The sequence below is a fragment of the Neophocaena asiaeorientalis genome, unplaced genomic scaffold (assembly GCF_003031525.2).
Source record: "Neophocaena asiaeorientalis asiaeorientalis breed wild unplaced genomic scaffold, Neophocaena_asiaeorientalis_V1.1 scaffold77, whole genome shotgun sequence".
Lineage (NCBI taxonomy): Eukaryota > Metazoa > Chordata > Mammalia > Artiodactyla > Phocoenidae > Neophocaena > Neophocaena asiaeorientalis.
In genome coordinates this window covers 8,090,319-8,111,874 of record NW_020174645.1, presented here as the reverse complement: position 1 = coordinate 8,111,874, position 21,556 = coordinate 8,090,319, and the positions used below count along the sequence as shown (strand labels likewise).

Here is a 21,556-nt window from a genome sequence, read left to right as displayed (position 1 = left end):
CTGTGCGCGGCCCATCCTTCCTCCCGAAGCTCTCCATCTACCTCTCTCCACTCTCACTGCGTGATCTCAACCACGGACCTTTGCAACGGCCCCTTAACTGGTCCCCCTGCCTCTTCTCAAACCTCATTCTTTCTTCACACTTCAACCAGTTATCATTCAAGATTGCAAATTTGATCATATCCTAACCCCATTTAAAACCTCCAGTGGCCCCCCACTGTCCTCAAGATAAACTCTCAGTTCCTTAACCTGCCTGAAAAGGCCCTCTGAGTTCTGCCTCTCCCCTTTCAGCCGCAGCTCTCCCTCGTATTTCACCTTAACCTGGGTGATCGGGACACTCAGGTCCACGGCAGCTTCCTCAAACACGTGATGCTTTCCTCCTGCTTCCAGGCCTTCGGGTATGGTGTTTCCTTGGCCTGAATGCTCCCTTCCATCTGTTACGTGGCTAACTGCAAATTGTCCTTTAGGCTGTAGTTTACCTGTCACTTCCTTCATGAAACCTCTTCTGGCTACCAGAAGAGACCAATGAGCAGGATGCCCTGTACCCACCTCCTCCTAGCGCTCGCGATGCCACCACACCATCACCCCTCCTACAGAGCAGGGCGATGTCCTTCTGATTGTTCTCCATTGCCTCTTTTCTAAACTTACTTTCCAAAAGATCGGGAAAAAAACCAAAATACACATAACAGGTACACGTGTATATAGATATATAAACATGTATAGACATAAATCAAATGTGGCAAAATGTTAGTAATTAATCAGTCTTGGTGAAGGGTACACGATGAAGGGTATATGAGAGATCACTGTACTATGCTTCAACTTTTCTGTAAGTCTGAAATAAAAACCTGGGAAAAAAACAAAATAATTGAACCAAATTCTATTTGCAGTCAGTTCCACTTGAAAATCTTAAAGCTTCTCATGCGATGTCTATGGTTAAAAAGCTTACTAAGAAGAAAGTTAGAGCAAAACAGGTTGGTAAGACAGCCTGCCTGTTCATGGGAGTCACTTCAGTGCCACCATAAGGACTAAATAAACTCTGTAAGATCCTAAAGAAAGGATTCATTTTTTAAAATTATTTATTTATTTATTTGGCTGCGCTGCATGTGGGATCTTCGTTGTGACACACAGAAATTTTAGCGCCGGCATGCGGGATCTAGTTCCCTGACCAGGGATCCAACACGGCCCCCTGTATTGGGAGCGCCAAGTCTTAACCACCGGACCACCAGGGAAGTCCCTAAAGAAAGGATTCTTTTTCTTTTTTTCTTAGAAGTATTCGTGACGCCATTCTTTATTAAGGTATCAAATAACTGTATCTGGCCAGACAGCCACCTAAAGAAAGGATTTTTAAGAAGCAAATGTTCAGGGCTTCCCTGGTGGCGCACTGGTTGGGCCCCCAAACCAAAAAAAAAAAAAAAAAAAAAAAAAAAAAAAAGAAGCAAATGTTCGAGATAATATAATGTGCTTCTTACGTAATTGGAAATTTGCTGGATTGGGGCATGAATGCTGAAATGAAAAATGTAAAGACTGATTTGCATTTTGGGTTTTACCTACGCCATGGCCAAAGTTAGTGGAGGAAGGAGAAATTTATTTATAGGCTCCTGAAAGTGTCAACACATTCTCTGTGAGGGCTTAACAGAGATGAAATCTGTCTCTGGACCTAAAGGGCTGACTTTCATCCTCATTGAGGACACTGTCCTCCTCATAATTCTGCTAATGGATAAGTGGGCAACGCTCCCACGACTACCTTGCTTCTTCCTTCCAACTAGAGATGATAGTTCTGTTCTAGCCACTTCCCAATGCTCTCTTTGGAGCAGGTTATCGCTGTGATTTCTCATACCTCCTGGTACCTCCGTGGTACATGCCCACTGACTGGAATGTCTTCACCTGTTTATCTGATGGTAAATTTACACTCTTTTTTATATCACAGCCTCAGCTTTACCTCCTCTAGAGAGGCTAGTCTTTCTTTTTCCTGGAAGATTCTGAAACTACTTTTTTTTTTTCACTCTCATTGTTTCTTCTCCATACCTTCACTAGGGCACTTACCCCATCACACAGTTCCTGTTTTCAACTCTATGTGCTCCTCTACTTATCAGCTCCTTAAGGAAAGGCCTATCTTACTTCATCTTTGTATATCCATCCCCTAGGACCTAGCATGGTGTCTAGACACATAACACATGCTCAGTAGAAACATGAGTTGGAAGGATGAATAAACTGGATGATTCAGAAAATAGGGGATAACCTCGCTTGGTGGCACAGTGGTTAAGAATCCGCCTGCCAATGCAGGGGACACGGGTTCAGCCCTGGTCCGGGAAGATCCCACACGGCACAGAGCAACTAAGCCTGTGTGCCACAACTACTTAGCCTGCACTCTAGAGCCCGAGAGCCACAACTACTGAGTCCACGTACCACAACTACTGAAGCCCACGTGCCTAGAGCCCATGCTCCGCAAGAAGAGAAGCCACTGCAATGAGAAGCCCGTGCCCCACAAAGAAGAGTAGCCCCCGCTCGCCGCAACTAGAGAAAGCCCGTGCGCAGCAAGGAAGACCCAATGCAGCCAAAAATAAATAAATAAAATTTAAAGATTGAAAAAAAAAAGAAAATAGGGGAACATAGGGGGCAGGCATAGTGATTGGCAGCCACAAAGAAGTGTAACAAGCCCAATTTTCCCATCTCTAGAGAATAATTCTAGTTCTCTGCAACTGGCATTTTCCTCCTCTACCGTAAAGAATGTCTTCTCTCTGTCTCTCAGAATGAGATCAGTATGACGATGCAGATTTGCTACCTAAATTATGCTTTCATAAATATGCACACGTAGTGTATGTTTCCACATATTAAAGAGATAGTTTAGTAGAGATTGAGTGTTGGCTCTGCAATCAGATTGCCTGGGTTCAAAGTCTAGCTCTGCCACTTGCTAAGTGTGAGATCCTGAGCAAGTGGCTCTCTCTGAGCCTCAGGTTCCTCTTCCGTTAAAATGGAACAATTATACTACCTGTCTCATGAAGTTGCTGTTACGATTACATACGATAATGTATGTAAAGCACTCAAGCTAGTACCTGGCACACCATTAAATGTTATCTACTACTGTAATATACTATTAAAAAGTTCACATAAGGGACTTCCCTGGAGGTCCAGTGGTTAAGACTCCACACTTCCACTGTAGGGGGCACGGGTTTGATCCCTGGTTGGGGAGCTATGATCCCACATGCCAAGTGGCGTGGCCAAAGAAATTTTTAAATAATAATAATTTTTAAAAACTTCATGAGGTCTCATATATTATATGCATATAGCAGGTGCAAATGGCATATGCAGTTTCACAAAAATCAGACGGTCAGTGGGGGCAATTTTGGCTCCAACGGGACGTTTGGGAATGTCTGGAGACATTTTTGGTAGTCACCCCTTGGGACATGCTACTGGTATCTAGTGGGTCAGGGCAGGGATACTGCTAAATATCCTATAATGCATAGGACATATACACACCCCAAAGAAATATCGAGTCCAATAATGTTAATAGTGCAGAGGTTGAGAAACACTGATATAAATAGTGTATACTGAAACTAATTCATAGGGTGCAGTCACAAGCTATAAATATCATTTGGTCACATTATATGCATATACAGTCCACACACCTACACGTCAACGACGTGCTGTAACACACCTTACATGTAATGGTAGCATATACCTAGAACAGCGTTCTGTCACATATGTGCCATATATGTATTGACTGTGGCTCTCCATGTCTACATGCTAAAGGCAGTCTGAGGTACTGGAAAGAATGCTGTCTCTCAGAAAAACTGGTGTAAATAGAGCCACAGGCTCTACTCATTTCATCATCACAGCTGTATAGGGATATTATCCCAATTTTACGCAAAATCTAACTCAAGGTCACAAAACAGGTGCACAGGGTCTACTCAATAATAACAGGAACTGCGTGTTCATCTCATTCACCCCCAGATGTATCTCCAGCTCTGGGCGCTTAACCAGTCCACCGCCCTACCTTAAGAGAATCAGAAACCCTGCAATCGAATCCCGACTCCCGATGGGTCCTCAGAGAAGCGTATTCACCTCTCTGAGCCTCAGCGCACCTGTCTGTAAAGGGTGGCTGACACAAAGCAACCCTGCCTACAGCTAGAGCGAGAGATCAAACAGGACAAAAAGAGGCTAGAGCTCTCTGCAGGGCGCGGGTTCCACGGACCATTCGGAGACCTCGCGGAGCCAAAGACCCCTCGCCGTCAGATGGGCTGGGATGAGGGCGAGGTCTCTCAGATAAGCTAACTCGGGTCTGGTCGCACACCCACCGATTCCCCTACTCGGGGCCCAGCTTCCGGTATCCCAGTGACGTGCCACCTCCACGAACTCTTTGAGATTCCGTCTCTCAGGGCGCAGGAGCACCTCCCCGCAGACACGCCAGTCACGTGCCTGCCTCCGCACCCAATCAGAGGGCGCGCTGATTCGAGCATGCGTAACCTCGCGGGTCAGGGACGGCGGCCGGGAGGCGGAAGCGGAGGGTGTTGTGGCTCCGAGGGTGGCACGCGGACCCGCTGCTGTTGAGGCGGTTGCGGCGGAGCTGAGGCGCGGCGGCGGCGCTGCCCGCCCCAGGCCGCTCGGCCTCAAGGCTCGTCTCCCAGCCTCGCCTGAGCCCGCCGGGGCTCGCGCCGACCAGCGCCTGCCCTATGAGTGTGTCACTGGTTGTCATCCGCCTGGAGCTCGCAGAACACTCGCCGGTCCCCGCCGGCTTCGGCTTCAGCGCCGCTGGTGAGTCCGCGGCCTTGCCGCCTCCCCCGTAGCCCGCGCCTGGGCCCCGGGGGCTCGTCCTCCAAGAGTCCGGGTCCGAGGAAGGGCCGCGACGAGGGCTTTCGCCTCAAGAGGAAGCCGAGAGGTGGTTGGGATCCCTCTCATTTCCTCCATCCTTAAGAGGTCTTCCCAGATGTCACCTCTGGGAAGCCTTTCCCGGTCCCTCCTTCCTGGTGCCTCCTCATCGGGACTCTGTTTATATTTGGCGCGTCGCCCTCTCCGCCCTGGGTTGGGGCCGAGTTGTGCGAGTTGGTTTCCTCTACGTTTTGTGAAGGCAAAGACGGAATCCCCAGCTCGCTGACGGCCCCTGGTTTAATTAAATCGTTCCTCTTTGAAAGACTATTTAAGCGCCCTGTAGCAAGAGTTATACTTGTAATTAAAACGTGTACACTTCTGGTGTCCGAGCACTGTGCTAAACACTTCGTGTGCACTGTTTCTAATTATCTTCATATAACTCTATTAGTTAGATGGGTGTATGACCCTTTTACAGAACTGCGAAGCTGAAGCCCAGGGATTAAGTGACTTGCCCACGATCATCTGTCAGTGGCAAAATGGGTATTCTACCTCGGAGAGCTGGACTTGAGAGTCTGAGCTCTTCATTCCCAGCCACACAGCCACCTCAGTGGGGAATGCAGGTGTGGCTCTGCTCTTTGGACCTCCAACAATTACCTAACAACAACATTCGTTCAAGAAATAGTTTTTGAATGTTCACTCTCTGTTGGAGCTTTAGTTGTGTGCGGAAAGAGATGTGGTCCTTGCTTTAATGGCACCAGCAGTTCAGTTCATGGAGACAGATGAAGTAAATAATTACAAAATAAATGTAGGGACTTCCCTGGTGGCGCAGTGGTTAAAAGAATCCGCCTGCCAGTGCAGGGGACACGGGTTCGTAGCCCTGGTCGTTAAAGATCCCACATGCCGCGGAACAGCTAAGCCCGTGCGCCACAACTACTGAGCCTGTGCTCTAGAGCCTGTGCGCCTCAGCAAGAGAAGCCACCGCGATGAGACGCCCGCAGCCCCCCCTCGCCACAACTACAGAAAGCCTGCACACAGCAACAAAGACCCAGCGCAGCCAACAATTAATTAATTAATTAATTAATTTAAAAAATAATAAATGTAGAATTACAGCTGTGACAAATGTGGTGAATGAAAAGAAAAAAGAGTTTGGAAAGCTATTACAAGAGTATGTGTTTGGTTTGGGGAAGGGGCCTGGGGCTGGTAGGGATGGTGTCATTGGAAACTTCCCTGAGTATGTGAGTTTTGAAGCTGCAAATTAAAGATTGAATGTGATTTAATAGGCTACTGAGTTCTGAAAGTCAACTAAATTGACATAGACCACATATACACTCCTACATGGGTCAGTCATTGATTCATTAATTTATTCAACAGATCTTTAAAGAGCTTCCAATGTGTGGTAGGCACTGTAAGTGCAAGGGATACAGTGACGGGCAAAACAGGCCTGATCTCTGTTCTGATAGAGCCTATATTAAGGATAGTCCAGTCGAGTTTCCAAATTCCTTTTCCATTTTTGTGTGTTTTAGTGATTTAAGACAATGATCATGGATTTCCAGGGCATGATAGCATAAGGGTGTTTAAGAAGACTACCCCCAAAAGTTTTTAAAAGTTTTGTTTATTAGTGGACTTGATGCCTTCATTTGGGGCTCAACACACAGTTTCACTCTACAAGTGTTACTAAAATGTTGGTTCATCTGAGCACAATCACTCTCAAAGCTTTTATCTCGTTCATTTGCTTTAAAGCGCATGGTTTTCACTAGAGCAGTCCTGCATTGCTGAGTTTATTGCACCGGGCATTAATTGACTGTCAGGCACTGCAGGAGCCCCAGAGGTGAGTGAGATGGCCACTGCAAAGGCATCTTACAGTCTTGGGGGAGGGCAGCAGAGAGAAAAGGAAAACCTATGGATGGATACATTGAGAGTAGAAAGGAGCTTGTTTTATTATCAGGTATTAATCATTCATGTGTTCTTTAGTCGGGGAAATGTCTGATGAGGAGATCAAAAAGAAGACACTAGCTTCAGCTGTAGCCTGTTTAGAAGGGAAATCACCAGGGGAGAAAGCAGCGATCATACATCAGCATCTTGGCCATCGAGAAATGACAGATATGATCATTGAGACCATGAAGGCCAACCCAGGTATGCTTCCTAAAACCCGAGAAGACTATCTCTTGTAACCTAAACCCACAGTTGCCTGTTTTATATGCAGTGTTCAATGAAACCTACTTTTATCTTTTACGCCTTTGTGCCTTACATGAGGTCATTAGGCTGCATTTCAGCTTCTCTAAATATTTCTCCTAAATCAATCCTAACAAGCTAGGTTGACAGCTCTGCTCAGTGAGGAGAGCTACTTACCACATAGGTCAGGGGCAGATCATGTTGAAATCGGGTAAACGTGTTGTGACTCTCCCTGCTCTGCCAGCTCATTCCATCCAGGGGAATGGAAGTGTATTGCATCTCCAGAGTGGAGAACTGGTAGGTTTGGTTTTCGAACTTCACAGCCCTGAATATTTATCCCACTTAGGAGTGCACGATGGAAGACACCTGCCTTATTATGGTACTTCTAAATGTAAAGGCCACTGTTGAGTCTCTGAGGGTGTTAATGACATTTGGGGCGGGGGGCGGGTGAAGAGCACTTCCTAGCTGAGTTGCCGCTACAGTTCTGCTGTTCTGTGAATGTAGTTCTTAGTGCAGTACATTACAATTTCTCTTCCAAAGTTTATTCTTCTACTCAAAGTTTTCATCTGATTAGAGTCCTTCAGCATATTTCCTATCAGTTTATAATCCAATTTTTGGTTTGTGAAAGATGAGCTGAAAGCTACAATGGAAGACAGGAAGTCTTCAGAAGCATCCCCCACTGCACAGAGAAGTAAAGATCAAAGTAAAGAAGGCGTAAACACTGCTCCTGATTCTCCATCCAAACAACTTCCAGACCAGATTTCGTTCTTCAGTGGAAACCCCTCCGTTGAAATAGTTCACGGTATTATGCATCTATACAAGACAAAGTAAGAAAATCCTTTTCTCTTTTGAGTTTGTCTGTTTTTTTGCCACAGGGCAGAGAAAAATCTCTTGCCCTGAAGGGAAGTGGGTATTTTAAGCTTCAAAGGGATAGTACTTTCATATACTGTGTGTTAAAGAATTCTTAGATGTTTTATATATGGTTAAATCTCATACATTGGGTCAAAGCTTCTTAGGAAAGAATTGTGTAGATTCACTTGAGAAAATACCTAGGAAAATATTCCCTAAGAAGGTAGGCATGCAGGTGATTGGGAAATTGAAAGGAAGGAAGATAAAAAAGAAAAGAAAAGAAAAATTCTAGATGATCCATAACATCATTGTAGACTCATGTTCCCACCAAGTCTTTACTAAAGAAGCTGCTAAGAAGTCACATAATGGGTTGCAATTTCATCACGTCATTTTACCCCTTTCTGTGGTCCAAACAAGGCTTGCTGGAGGCCAAAGGAAAGGAAGGGTTTTGCTAGTCTACAAGCTGGGCCACCAGCTCCTTGGATAATTGGTAGCTGATCTCTTTAAAGGCTGTCCTTGTCCTAACTTGTCTGCTAGGTTCCCAATGGGAAGCAGAATACTCGGGGAGCCATTTTGGATCACAGCTATTGAAGTGAGTTTGCAGCATTTCAAAAGCAAATTGCATCGTGGGAGGTTTTTCTTTCCCCTCTATTCCAGCTATTCCAACCCAGCAACACTTTCTGTAATCTTCAGAGTCACATTCTTATGGTTCAGAATTTTCCTTCCTATATTTTGAGCTCTTTCTTTGAGACCCTTTGAGAGAAGACTGTAGTTTGAGTTGTGCTTCTACATTATCTAAGGATAGTTCTTACTAGAAAACTAATGAGAGCAAAACACAAACTGCAGATTTGCCTGATGGAGATTTATAACCATAACAAGCCTTTAACTGAAGATTAAAAATATCAGTGCTGGGTATAATGTAGAACATTTCAAAGCTTACCTTAAACTCCACTGCAGGTATGTTTAAGGGATTCTGCATTTACCCATGTAGTGTGTATTTTCAGGTAAAATAACAAGCTGTTTAACTTGATTTATAAAGCATTACACTTTTTTTCTTGGACATAAAAGTTGTGTACTTAGTGTTGTTTGCACTAACTATACCTCATCTATTCAAGACAGTCTAATTATTGTCTTATTAGTAAGATGACCTCCTTAAAAGAAGATGTGAGGCGCAGTGCCATGCTGTGTATTCTCACAGTCCCTGCTACAATGACCAGTCATGACCTTATGAAGTTTGTCGCCCCATTTAATGAAGTAATTGAACAAATGAAAATCATCAGAGACTCTACTCCAAATCAGTATATGGTGCTGATAAAGTTTAGTGCACAGGTAAAAGTTAAGATATTAAAAGTCTCTTTGCCACAGAAACTGTGATTTTGAAACTGTTTGATACTAGCCATGTGTGATTTACTGCATTTTGCACTTCAGAGTCTTGATATGTTCTAGAGTATTGTTGTAATTCTAGAAATATTTCTAAATTCATCAGCAGACACGCTGTTCTAATTCATACCTGCTCTTTTTTATAAACCGGATTGAGTATGAAATCTAGGGTTGTGTGTGTTTGTTTATCCAGTAGTAACCATTCCAGTAGAACAAGAGTTCCCAAACTTTCTGAAGTTAATCCTGTATTATTATTTGCCTTTATAAAACTGCCCCTGCTTGTATCATCCTCTTTTTAGTAGATATTCTTTGGAACATTTTAGAAAATAAAATCAATTTTAAAAAAAATTTTGGTGACAGGAGGGGTTTTGTGACACTCCTTGCATCGTTAAAGGTGCTTTAGAGGTCTTTTTTTTTTTAAATGTATTTTATCTAGTTATTTATTTTTGGCGCATAAAGTGTAAGGTCTTCGTAGCTGCACACATGCTTTCTCTAGTTGCAGCAAACTGGGGCTACTCTCCTTTGCGGTGCGCGGACTTCTCGTTGCAGTGGCTTCTCTTGTTGCGGAGCATGGGCTCTAGGTGCGCAGGCTTCATTAGTTGTGGCACGTGGGCTCAGTAGTTGTGGCTCACGGGCTCTAGAGTGCAGGCTCAGTAGTTGTGGCTCGTGGGCTTAGTTGCTCCTCGGCATGTGGGATCTTCCTGGACCAGGGCTTGAATCTGTGTCCCCTGCATTGGCAGGTGGATTCTTAACCACTGCACCACCAGGGAAGTTGCAAAAGATGCTTTAGAGTTCTAATTGGAAATCACTGCGATAGAGAGACAAACACTGAAAGAATGGTGATATTTTCAGCTTTTAAAAGTATTTGCACGTTATAACAGAGTTTTTGACTTAGGAAGGTTTTGCCATCCAGTCCGTTTCACTTGTTGCATTAAGCATCATTTTGCATGCGCCTCAGTTCTAAAGATGTTAGAAAGATATTCTCTTGGTTTTTATTCTTAGGAGTATTCATGTTTCTATGTGAATATAAAAATGAGGTAAGCTTTAGGTGTTATCCAGGTTATTAAAGGGCTGGCTACCTTATCCATAGGTTTCATTCAATTTGGTTTTTTTTTTTTTTTATAATAGTGTTTATTTTTACTTGTTGACAGTTTGCTTCATTTGTTTATTTATGGCTGTGTTGGGTCTTTGTTTCTGTGCTTTCTCTAGTTGTGGCAAGCGGGGGCCACTCTTCATCGCAGTGCGCGGGCCTCTCACTATCGCGGCCTCTCTCGTTGCGGAGCACAGGCTCCAGACACGCAGGCTCAGTAAATGTGGCTCACGGGCCCAGCTGCTCCGCGGCATGTGGCATCTTCCCAGACCGGGGCACGAACCCGTGTCCCCTTCATCGGCAGGCGGACTCTCAACCACTGTGCCACCAGGGAAGCCCTCATTAGGTTTTGAAATGCAGCTCTGTCCAAGTTACTTCTTTCTCACCTCATTGATAAACAGTCTTCCTGAATTTGCCCCAGATAGACAGTTACAACTTGCAGATTGGCAAAGAAATGAGTGTGCCTTTAGGGTCACTTGCCATTGCCTCTGACCAATCACCAAGATTTGTGGGTAATAGGAAGCCCATGACACAAGGCCCACTTGTCATCTCCTCATTTCAAAAACGCAGAGTTGACAGCAGTAGCAGCCATTCATTGGCCGTGGGAACAGAATTAAGAGAAATAAGAGTTCGGGGCTTCCCTGGCGGTCCAGTAGTTAAGCCTCCGCACTTCCACTACAGGGGGTGCAGGTTCAATCCCTGGTTGGGGAACTAAGATCCTGCATGCCACATGGACACACACACAAAAAAGAGAAATGAGTTGGATTATATTTGTACCTGTTCAGCAGGCCACCGAGAAAGAACGCTTAGTGTGGAATTCCGTGTACAAGAGGGTACACAGTTGTTATCTTTAACCTTTACAAGCACCACACATTTGAGAGAGACATTTAAAACGTGTTTCAATGGTTCTGTAAGCTTAGAGTTCACAAGTTGACATTGAGAACTGAAAAGCACCTCACAGCTGCTTTCACTGACTGTCAGAAGACCTTCCAAGGTTGCTGAAGAACTTTCCAAATAATGGGCAAGTGGTATTTTAAATCTTTTTGAATCTAATAATAAGGGTATTGATGATAACATGCAACCTTTATTGACCGCTTATTCTGTACCATTCACTCTGCTAAGTGCTTGATGTGCATTAGCTGATGTAATCCTCACTACAGCCCTACTGTTGTTATCCTAGTTTTACAAGTGAGGAAACTGACTACGGAGAGAGGTTAGTGATTTTGCCAGGGTTATACAGCTAGAAATAAGTGACTGAGCTGGGATTTGAGCCCTCACTTTTAATCCCTAGGGTGTAGTCCTCTTCCAGCAGGAGTGGGATGAAAGTGTGGGGAAGGGAAGATATTCACTTTTTGCCAAAAAAATTGTGTAATGGCAGTATTTTACTTATAGCTTCTATCGAGCAAGCAAGGGTGATAAGTAACACAGGGAAAGTCACAGAAAGAGACTGGGGAAAAATGTTTAAGAACATATTAGACTTTTTTTTAGTCTGAAGTGTATTAAGCCCACAGCACTAACTTGTCTAATAAACCCACAAACTTCCCTGTAGCACATGCTGCCCTTCACAGTCTGCAGTTAGTGCTGTGGAAATTTTCTGCTACTGTTAATGGATTTTCTTTGTACTACTGCATTGTCTCTCCATCTCTGTCTTTGGACCAAGTGCAGGTTGCTTAAGTTGACACATGTTTTCTGAGACTATGATACAGCTTTCTGAGCGCTCTGTGAGGATAGAACCCTTGACCTTGGTATCGTGAGTTGTATTGTTTATCTGTAATGCTAGATCTTAGGGTCTAAGGCTCATCCTATCAGGGATTTTCTAAGGCCTAAAATTACCCTCCTGGTATAAGACTTGAAGTTGTTGAATTAATATTGGGCCCTAATGAGAATAGACTCAATATCACCAACTCCTGAGTAACTTACTAGATGTCAAGCCTGTGCTAAGTGCTTTTCATGCATTAGCTCCTCGAGTCCTCTCAGTTATGCCATAAGGTAGGTATCATTATTTTCATATTTTAAAATTGAGGAAACAGACATGGGTGAGACACTTGCCCAAGGCTACATAGCTAGTAAGTGTCCAAGTTATGATTCAAACACAGGCAGCCTGACTCCATGGCCTGGGCACATAACTATATTCTTACTCCTTTCTTTTTCTCATCATAGAATTTTATTAAGAACTAATAGGCCTTCTCTATGTCTTTTATCATTTCTTGAATTTCTGTTGGCCTCATCTTTCTTTATTGCTGGAGGTGTTAGATGTGCCTACAGAGTTGTACTGTGCCCCTTAGGAAATTTAGTCTTTGGGTAAGGAATTTGTAATTCAGGATACAGGGAAATAGAAGGGGATTCAGTTTTGTAGTTCCTTGGGACAAAAAAGAACAGATAACCTCTCAATGGAGTATGTTGACTCATTTTCACTTAATATGCTTGGGCCAGCCCAGGAGATAGCTCTTTTGAAAAGTAAAAATGTGTTCTCAGAAGTAAAAATGTGATCACTGTGACAGTAAAGGAACCTTGATCATAATAGGTTTTTCTTTTTCTGAGTTTATGGTGAGAAAAGAACAGTAAAATCAAAGGACTAGAAAAAAACCAAAAGCTGGGTTTCTTGAAATTTGGGGCTCTAGGGCTTCCCTGCTGGTGCGGTGGTTAAGAATCTGCCTGCCAGTGCAGGGGACATGGGTTCAAACCCTGGTCCGGGAAGATCCCACATGCCGCGGAGCAACTAAGCCCGGCACTGCAACTACTGAAGCCCGCACACCTAGAGCCTATGCTCCGCAACAAGAGAAGCCACTGCAGTGAGAAGCCCATGCACTGCAACAAAGAGCAGCCCCCGCTTGCCACAATTAGAGAAAGCCTGTGCTCGGCAACGAAGACCCAACACAGCCAAAAATAAATAAATAAGTAACTAAATAAATTTGGGGCTCTGTACAGTGCAGGCAGGCATTTTAAACAAGAGTTGTTTCTTCTGTGGGTTTTTTTGGCAGTTAGCTTCAGGCTTTTGTGCATTTCGGTGCTGAGTTGAAGCAGGAACCACATGGATTTTGTTCCCTGCTCTTGTCCTTTGCATAGCACAGTGCCCAGCATGTGCTTGGTACTCAGTAAATATTCCAGCCAGTGAAGCGACATTTCCAATACCAAGATTTTAAAGAAGATAACAACGTGTTCAAAAAGTATACTTCTTTGGTATAGATAATTCCCCCAAGAAAGAAATAATTTATCTCATGTTGAGTAGATTTTGTCACATCCCCAGTATCACAAACCTTGTCCCTTCCTCTGAGGAGGCTTGGGCACTTAGGGAGCATCTACAGAGCTGGAGGTCTTTGGCTGGGTCTGCTGTTCTCAGCAGCCATATCTGCAGCAGTTCCTGGTGGTGCCGGAGGCCCTGAAGAGCCAGCCGTGGCCCTCATTTCCCTCGGTGTGTGAGTCCAGTTGCTCACTGTGCTGCTTACTCATCCAAAAGCCTTTCAAGACATATCTGCTGCTCTTGAAAAATGGGAGAAGCCATTTGGGGCTGCTACTTCTTAGCGTTAAAGAGACTTATTGTCCAAGAACTGGCTTTTAACATTTTGAAGTTCAAATACACAGGTTGTTTCCTGAAGGAAAGCCTCCCCACCCCACCCCCAAAAAAGTGCCTGCAAAATCTGTGTTCAGAATTGGTCATCCTTCCTTAGTGGCTTAGCTTACTTGGTCAGATTAAGAAAGCATAGGTAATTAAGAATCCACACTTGAATTACATCATCAGAGTGCAGTGAAAAGCTGCTGAAAAGCTTAAAAGTGGCTGTAAGGTTCAGACCCTATGAGGGTAGACGGCCAGGACTGGTTTCGCCTGGTACAGCTTGAATCTCGTCCTTGAGGTTGATAGTGCGGCATTTCCTTTCGCAGAACACCCTTCCTCTCTTCAGGCAGCTTGTCTACACTGGTGAGGCCAAAGCACACAACTTCCTATCTTTGGGCTAATGCCTGTGTGAGAGTGAAACCCAGATAAGCCTTGGCCTCTCAGCTGCCTCTAAAACTTAATGAGTTTTAAAAGCTGGACTTTTCTCTTTGTTACTTTCTACTAAGGCTAGACTGGAAGATTTGATTTACTTGTGTCCATATTCACAAATGCACATGTGCCTTTGCAGCTTTACCTACAGGGGACTGTTTCCCCTGATTTTATCTGTCTTCCACTCCAAGGGAACAAGTTGTTAGTATTTTAAAGGCTGGTTCATCTTGGACCTCTTGACCTTGGACAGAAGTTTTGCTTTTGGTGTTACACACTAGTTGCTTAAAACCTCCTGATAGGATTCTTATCTATCCTGTATTATTATTATTATTGTTGGGTTTATTGAAAAGAAGGAATTGGCTTTTCACTCCATACCAGTTCCACTGGTCCTCTATTTTTCCTCACATACGTGCTGACATTTGTTTTAAAAAGCTCTTCTGTAGGGAATTCCCTGGCAGTCCAGTGGTTAAGACTCAGTGCTTTCACTGCCAGGGGCCCGGGTTCAATCCCTGGGTGGGGAACTAAGATCCCGCAGGCCATGTGGTGTGGCTAGGGAAAAAAAAAAACTCTTCTGTAACAATCATTGCTTATGACTTGGTTCCAAATAGGCTTGACTTCAGTGGCTGTGAAAGTGCTGACTAGAGGCAAAAAAAAAAGAAGAAAGAAAAAAAATGATATCACGGGAAACGTTGACCATTGTTGGTTGAATATGTATTAAAATTGTAGTAGCTGTCAGTTTATTGCACTTCAGTAGCTTCTGCTAGTTCCAGTAAGACTATCACGTATCAGGAAAAATTGTAGGGATGTAGGATATTGACCTGCAGGGTTCAGTTAGCCTGTGAACCTGCTGCCATAGATGTTACTTTTGGCAGTTGCTTTCTCTCCTAAGTATAACTTTTAAAAGCTGAAGAACAGAATAACTGAAGCCATGCATCTTGAATAGAAAGCACGTTTTCAGGATCTCTCTCTTAACTTTTTCCTTTTCCCCACTGGTTCACCTAGGCCGATGCAGATAGTTTTTACATGGCATGCAATGGCCGCCAGTTCAACTCAATAGAAGATGATGTTTGCCAGCTGGTCTATGTGGAGAGGGCTGAAGTACTGAAATCTGAAGATGTAAGTGTGAATAATTCTTATATTTGATATAAACATATCAGAATGGTATAAAGTTGAAAGTTAAGATATCTGCGGAAATGTCCAGAATAGACCAGTCCATAGAGACAGAAAATAGATTAGTTGCCAGAGGCTGGGGGAGAGAGAAGTGAGGAGTGACTGCTAACAAGAACAAAGTTTCTTTTGGGGGTGATAGAAATGTTCTAGAATTAGGTGGTGGTGTGTTGGGTGCACAACCTTGTGAATATACTAAAAACCACTTTAAAATGGCAAATTTTACATATATGAATTTTATCTCAAGTTTTAAAAATTGTCCAAAGTATTTTTTTTTAAAAAGGGTATTATCTGTGTTGTTGAAAATGAGTATGTATCTATTCCAGATGGATGAAACGTTGCCTAGAGCCTAAAAGAAATGTTTTTGTTTGAAATGTTAACCCTTAATCCTTGTCCTGATTTTTGATTCTGTTTTGATAGCAATTTATGATTCCCCTGATCTCCCACCCTCCATGGGAAGCTTTCCTATAATACGTGCTGTTTGAATCATTTTATAAAGTAGTAGATCTAGCTCGGTTATGCTTTTAATATTTCCTTTCTTTTAAAGTAGCCCTAAAGGTCTTTTTACCTTTTTTACCCAGCTTGATAGGAATAAGTTCTGATTAGATTGTTCTGTCATTAGATTAGGTAAAATAAAAATTGGCAAAGGCTAAAATCAGTCTTCCCTTTTGCCAGGTGCTGGGCAAGGCCTCAGTTTTAGAAATTCCTTTCTCTAAATGAACACGGCTTCTTGAGAGATTTCCTGTAAATATCTTCTCTTCAGGGACCGTAGATTAATGTGACTTTTCTCAGTGTGTCCTCATTTGTACGCCTTACCTTTGCCTCAATAGTCCCACAGTTGGCAGGGCTTGGGTCAGACACCGCTGTGTTAGAGGTGCCTTTCTTGACCACCTAGATTGTTATGCCCCCTATTTCACACCCTGTTCTTTCATAGCATTTATAACCATAGGTAATTATACTTTTTAAAATTTTGAATTTCGTATGTCTCTCTACTAGAATCTAAGCTATGTGAGGACAGGGACAGACTTTGTTTTCTGGGACTTACTGAATCTGTTTTTGCTCACCATTGCCCCACACCTAGAACAGTGTCTGGCACACATAGCAGGGAATTAATAAGTATGTGCTAAATGAATAAATAAATAAAATCACTGTTGTTGATACTGTTATCACTTAGTGGAAAGTGTCAAGTTTTAACTTAACTTTGTGGAAAAATCATTCAGATACACTCCTGTTCTCCTGCTTTTATTCCTTTGTGTTCTAGTATAGTCATGGCCATTCAGAGTTAGAGCAAGGAGTCTGGTAACAGAAGATTCTGGCAGCAGTCTCCCTTCCTAGAATGTCAGCTCTGTGAGGGCAGGCATCCTTGTCTGCTTTGTTCGCCACTGTATCCATAGTGCCTAGCACAGTGCTGGGACTGTAGGAGGTGCTTAATTAATATTTGTTGCATGGATGAAAATCTTACCAATTTATTTTCACAAAGCAATAATACTGAGAACATCCTGCGAGGAGTCAAAAAGTAACAGGAAAACTGTTGCTTTAAAAGAAAAAAAAAAAAATTAGAACCGTGGATGACAAGTGAGGCTTATTCAAGGTGTTTCCCTGTAGGGGGCCAGCCTCCCTGTGATGGACCTAACGGAGCTCCCCAAGTGCACAGTGTGTCTGGAGCGCATGGACGAGTCCGTGAACGGCATTCTCACCACCTTATGTAACCACAGCTTCCACAGCCAGTGTCTGCAGCGCTGGGATGACACAACGTGAGTGCAGGAGGTTACCCCCCTACCCTGTCAAAGCTCATTATTACCCTTTCCCAGAATTAAGAACAGCCGCCCCCCCAAAATGAATCACTCCAAGTATTTGACTTTATAAACCTGGGTACCACGATGGTGAAGAGGTCACATAGAAGGGCCTTCCGTGTTTCTTCTTTGCTTTCCTCAGTTCACGTGAGGATCAGCATTCTTAGACCAAGTCCCTTTTAGTGTGCCAGTTCTGTATGCTTACGGAATGTCCCAAAGCAGCATGAATTGTTCTTTCCTTCGAAGAGCCAGAAAATGAGGGGGTGGGGGAAGTTTAGCTTTGAGGCTCTCATGCTAAAATGACATCCAGGTCTAAAATCTTGTTTATCACCTGCACTTTATGTCTACTCTTTACTTTGGCTTTCTTATCAAAGGGTGCTAGGCTACAGCAATCTGACATTTTGGATTTATCATGTTGTTGATGGCTTGGTGGCCAGTAGTAACAGTAGTCACTAAGTATGAGGCACACACACACCTATGTTCTCCTGTTTCCCAGTGCAACAGAGGCCCTATTTGTAGGGTGGCATTGTGCAGACAAAGAACTGAGGTGTAACCTGTACCTTTTTTTTTTTTTTCAGTCAGAGGTTGCTGCTCCCTTTGCAAACTGCATTGTGGGTCTTAGCTAGAAAGGCCTTGTGGCCTTCAGACGCTGGCCTCGTGGGTTTCCCAGTACAGAGAGGAAGGTGCAGAATCAAATAATCACACAAATAAATGTGAAATTACAGCCATTGCAAGTGTTACAAAGGAGCAGCGTTGCAGCATTGTGACTTGAGAATAGGGCCCTGACACAGTCAGGGCTGTCTGAGAGGCAGCCTCTCAGGGAGGATGAACAGGAGTTAGCCAGCTGAACAGTGGAACCGGCGAGAAGGCAGCGTAGGGGAGGGGGTCTGCATGGGAAGGGGGAAATCACGTTCCAAAGCCCAGGAATAAGGAGGGGCGAAAGTCCACAGGAGTCTCTGTTCTCTGCCCCGACATGGTCAGCCTTACAGAGCAGGACCCTGTCTGGCTGTTCTCTGCTGTGCCGCTCGCACTTAGCAGGAGATGTGGTGCATAGGAGGAGCTCAGTAAATATCTTTGAGCAAATAAATAGACCCTGGCTTTTCCGTGGCGTGTTTACCTGGAGAAGAATCTTGCCCCAGTTCTGTAGAGTCCTTGGTCAATTCTGGGGTATCATTTGAGGGTTCTTCAGAGAATTGTCCAGGTTTAAATTTGCCTTGAATAAAGCCACGCTGAGATGTTTGTGTTCCATAAAGGGTCTGTCTGTATCTTGTGTCCATCTGCTACACCATTTAAGTTCTGGATGCTTCTTTGTTTCCTGCCACTCCAATTTTACTTTCCGTACAAGTTAATTTTTGTAAAACCATAGCATTTTCAAGTTGGAAGTTTCCTCAGGGACCATCTTGTCCAACCTCCTCATTTTATAGAAGAGGAGACAGAGGCCCAGAGGTGAAAATTAGCATGCTCAAAGTGTCATGACAGAGAACGAATGCCAGAACTGGGTCCAGAATTCAACCCACCAGGCAGCTGCCCTCAAAACCATGCAGTGCCTTCAGCAAGTGGGTTTTGAGCCTCCCTATGTGCAACTACAGTGCTGTGTGCTGAGGGGGAGAGAAACAAACACAGACCCTCCTCGGGAACATTGATCTGCTAAGGTAGAGCCACACATACATGTATGCTTACAATTCGAGGTAGATATGAGAGAGAGCCAGCTGCCCCGCTGGGGTGGTCTGGAAGGGTTGCTTACAGAAGGCGGTATTGGTACCGGGTCACGAAGGGTGGTTTTTTTGTCAGGGAAGGACATTCTGAGAGGATTTCCCCAAATATCTCCTCAGGAAAATAAGATTACAACTCAAAATTATTTTTGAAAGGAAGGCAGGAAGAATTGAATGAACTGTTATTTTTTAATAGATGAGATGGTATATCATAGAGGGCTAATTGTATAGTACAGATAAGTTTATTTTTATAATTTTCCCCCCTTTTTCCTTTTTATTCTCAGGATCATACATTTCGGAAAGATCATTTTGGCACAGTGTAGAAAATTAGATTTCAGAATTCGTTTGCTGTTTCTTATCCCACCACTACCACAGCTGCCACAAAGACTGAAGTGATGACACAGAGCTAGTTCCTACGTTTGACAAGACTGTTTGTGGAGTCCTAGCTGCCACTTCTTTTTTTTAAAATAAATTTATTTATTATTTATTTTTGGCCACATTGGGTCTTCGTTGCTGTGCACGGGCTTTCTCTAGTTGTGGCGAGTGGGGGCTACTCTTTGTTGTGGTGCGTGGGCTTCTCATTGCAGTGGCTTCTCTTGTTGCGGAGCACGGGCTCTAGGCACGTGGGCTTCAGTGGTTGTGGCACACGGGCTTCAGTAGTTGTGGCTTGTGGGCTCTAGAGCACAGGCTCAGTAGTTGTGGTGCACGGGCTTAGTTGCTCTGCGGCATGTGGGATCTTCCCTGGCCAGGGCTCAAACCCGTGTCCCCAGCATTGGCAGGTGGATTCTTAACCACTGGGCCACCCGGGAAGTCCCTAGCTGCCACTTTTGTTACTTCTTCAAGTTTGTCCTGTCTTCTCTTTTGGTACTAAAGAAAGAGACAGACTAAATCCTTTAGCTTTCTCTTGGGAAACATAGTCCTTATCTGTGATAAGAACTTAGTGTTCTTCCTGCTTATTTCCATTTCTTGGTTTTATCTATTCAGTAGGGTAACAAACTGATACTAGTTATATCTTGAGCATTCTTTCTTCTTGGTGCCAGTTCACTTAGCCTCAACTATCACCTACTTTCTATCATTTTTGCCCATTGGACACAAATATTCGTGACTGGAACTTAGCATTACTTTGTCTTGAGTATAAGGGTTAATGGATTTTTTCAATTTTTTTCATTTTTATTGAAGTATAATTGACAATCAAAAATTGTATATATTTAAGGTGTACAACTAGATGACCCGATATACATCAACACTGTAAAATGCTCACCACAGCCAAGCAAGTCAGCATATCTTTTTCCAGATGAAATTCATTGTATGATAAAATGTTGTATGTGTTTCATGAAGGACATTAACTATTTTTTTTAGTGAAGTTTACTACAGAATTTAGTTTCAACTCTTAGGAGCAACCTTGAGAGGACAGGGTACATTTTGGATGATTTAAAACTTTGAGAAGTGGGGATAAGCTAGATTGAAGTAAAAATACATTGTGGGTAGCCAGACATGAAACAAAATTAACAACTCGTCTCAAGTCTCTAATTCTAACCTATAAATATTTAGTTCTTTGATTACCTAAGCTTTAGACAGAAGAGTGGAGAAAGATATGAGGCAGATCAAGATTTTTCCCTTATCCTCAGCTTTATCAATATTTTGTGGGACTTCCCTGGTGGCGCATTGGTTAAGAATACGCCTGCCGTTGCAGGGGACACGAGTTCAAGCCCTGGTCTGGGAAGATCCCACATGCCGTGGAGCAGCTAAGCCCGTGAGCCATAACTACTGAGCCTGCGTGCCCCAACTACTGAAGCCCACATGCCTAGAGCCCATGCTCCGCAACAAGAGAAGCCACTGCAATGAGAAGCCCGTGCACTGTAACAAAGAGTAGACCCCGGGCTTCCCTGGTGGTGCAGTGGTTGAGAGTCTGCCTGACGATGCAGGGGACACGGGTTCGTGCCCCGGTCTGGGAAGATACCACATGCCACGGAGCGGCTGGGCCCGTGAGCCACGGCTGCTGAGCCTGCGCATCCGGAGCCTGTGCTCCGCAACGGGGGAGGCCACAGCAGTGAGAGGCCTGCGTACCACAAAAAAATAAACAAACAAAAAAAAGAGTAGCCCCCACTTGTAGCAACTAGAGAAAGCCCTCATGCAGCAACGAAGACCCAATGCAGCCAAAAATAAATTATAATTAATTTTTTTAAAATTGTGGGTTTTTTTCCATTTCATTTGAGAATAGCTTGAAAGCATTTGTCTTTTGAATGATGTCCTTAATTACGATAAACTTAAAACTATTATATAAGAGAGGGAGGATATACAATTACATTTTTGACTTTTGGGTTCTGTGACAGCTGTCTTTTATATTTAATCCGTATTATTATTTTTTTTGGTGTCCTTTATAGGTGCCCTGTTTGCCGATATTGTCAAACACCAGAGCCAGTAGAAGAAAATAAGTGTTTCGAGTGTGGCGTTCAGGAAGTAAGTAATGAGTGGTGGGGAAGAGTAACACACGCGGCTTTAATCGTCTGGGGTTTTCTTCTACCCGGTGTGGCGTAAATTCTTTTCAATTCTTTTGAGACTGATTTTTTTTTTTCTTTTTGTCCAGGGTCAGGCAAAAAATAAAAAT

At 43.6% G+C, this 21,556-nt stretch overlaps 2 protein-coding genes across 4 annotated transcripts in view; one reads left to right on the top strand and one right to left on the bottom strand.

Moving 5' to 3' along the window:
- Window positions 1–4,393, bottom strand: part of ACAD10 (acyl-CoA dehydrogenase family member 10) — a 48,478-nt gene extending 44,085 nt beyond the window's left edge. For both annotated transcript variants that reach the window (XM_024758713.1, XM_024758712.1), the window contains exon 1: window positions 4,293–4,393. The gene's annotated coding sequence lies outside the window, so the exon portion shown is untranslated. The remainder of the gene's footprint in view (window positions 1–4,292) is intronic.
- A 103-nt stretch (window positions 4,394–4,496) lies between these two features.
- The window catches only part of BRAP (BRCA1 associated protein), a 31,923-nt gene continuing 14,863 nt past the window's right edge, over window positions 4,497–21,556 (top strand). Inside the window, exons 1-8 of one of the 2 annotated variants that reach the window (XM_024758570.1) lie at window positions 4,497–4,749; window positions 6,544–6,631; window positions 6,775–6,936; window positions 7,604–7,802; window positions 8,964–9,153; window positions 15,279–15,392; window positions 17,049–17,197; window positions 21,333–21,408. In XM_024758570.1, the coding sequence (XP_024614338.1) occupies window positions 6,783–6,936; window positions 7,604–7,802; window positions 8,964–9,153; window positions 15,279–15,392; window positions 17,049–17,197; window positions 21,333–21,408 (882 nt within the window). In that variant the 5' untranslated portion in view covers window positions 4,497–4,749; window positions 6,544–6,631; window positions 6,775–6,782. The remainder of the gene's footprint in view (window positions 4,750–6,543; window positions 6,632–6,774; window positions 6,937–7,603; window positions 7,803–8,963; window positions 9,154–15,278; window positions 15,393–17,048; window positions 17,198–21,332; window positions 21,409–21,556) is intronic. The other variant, XM_024758569.1, reaches the window with a different exon arrangement.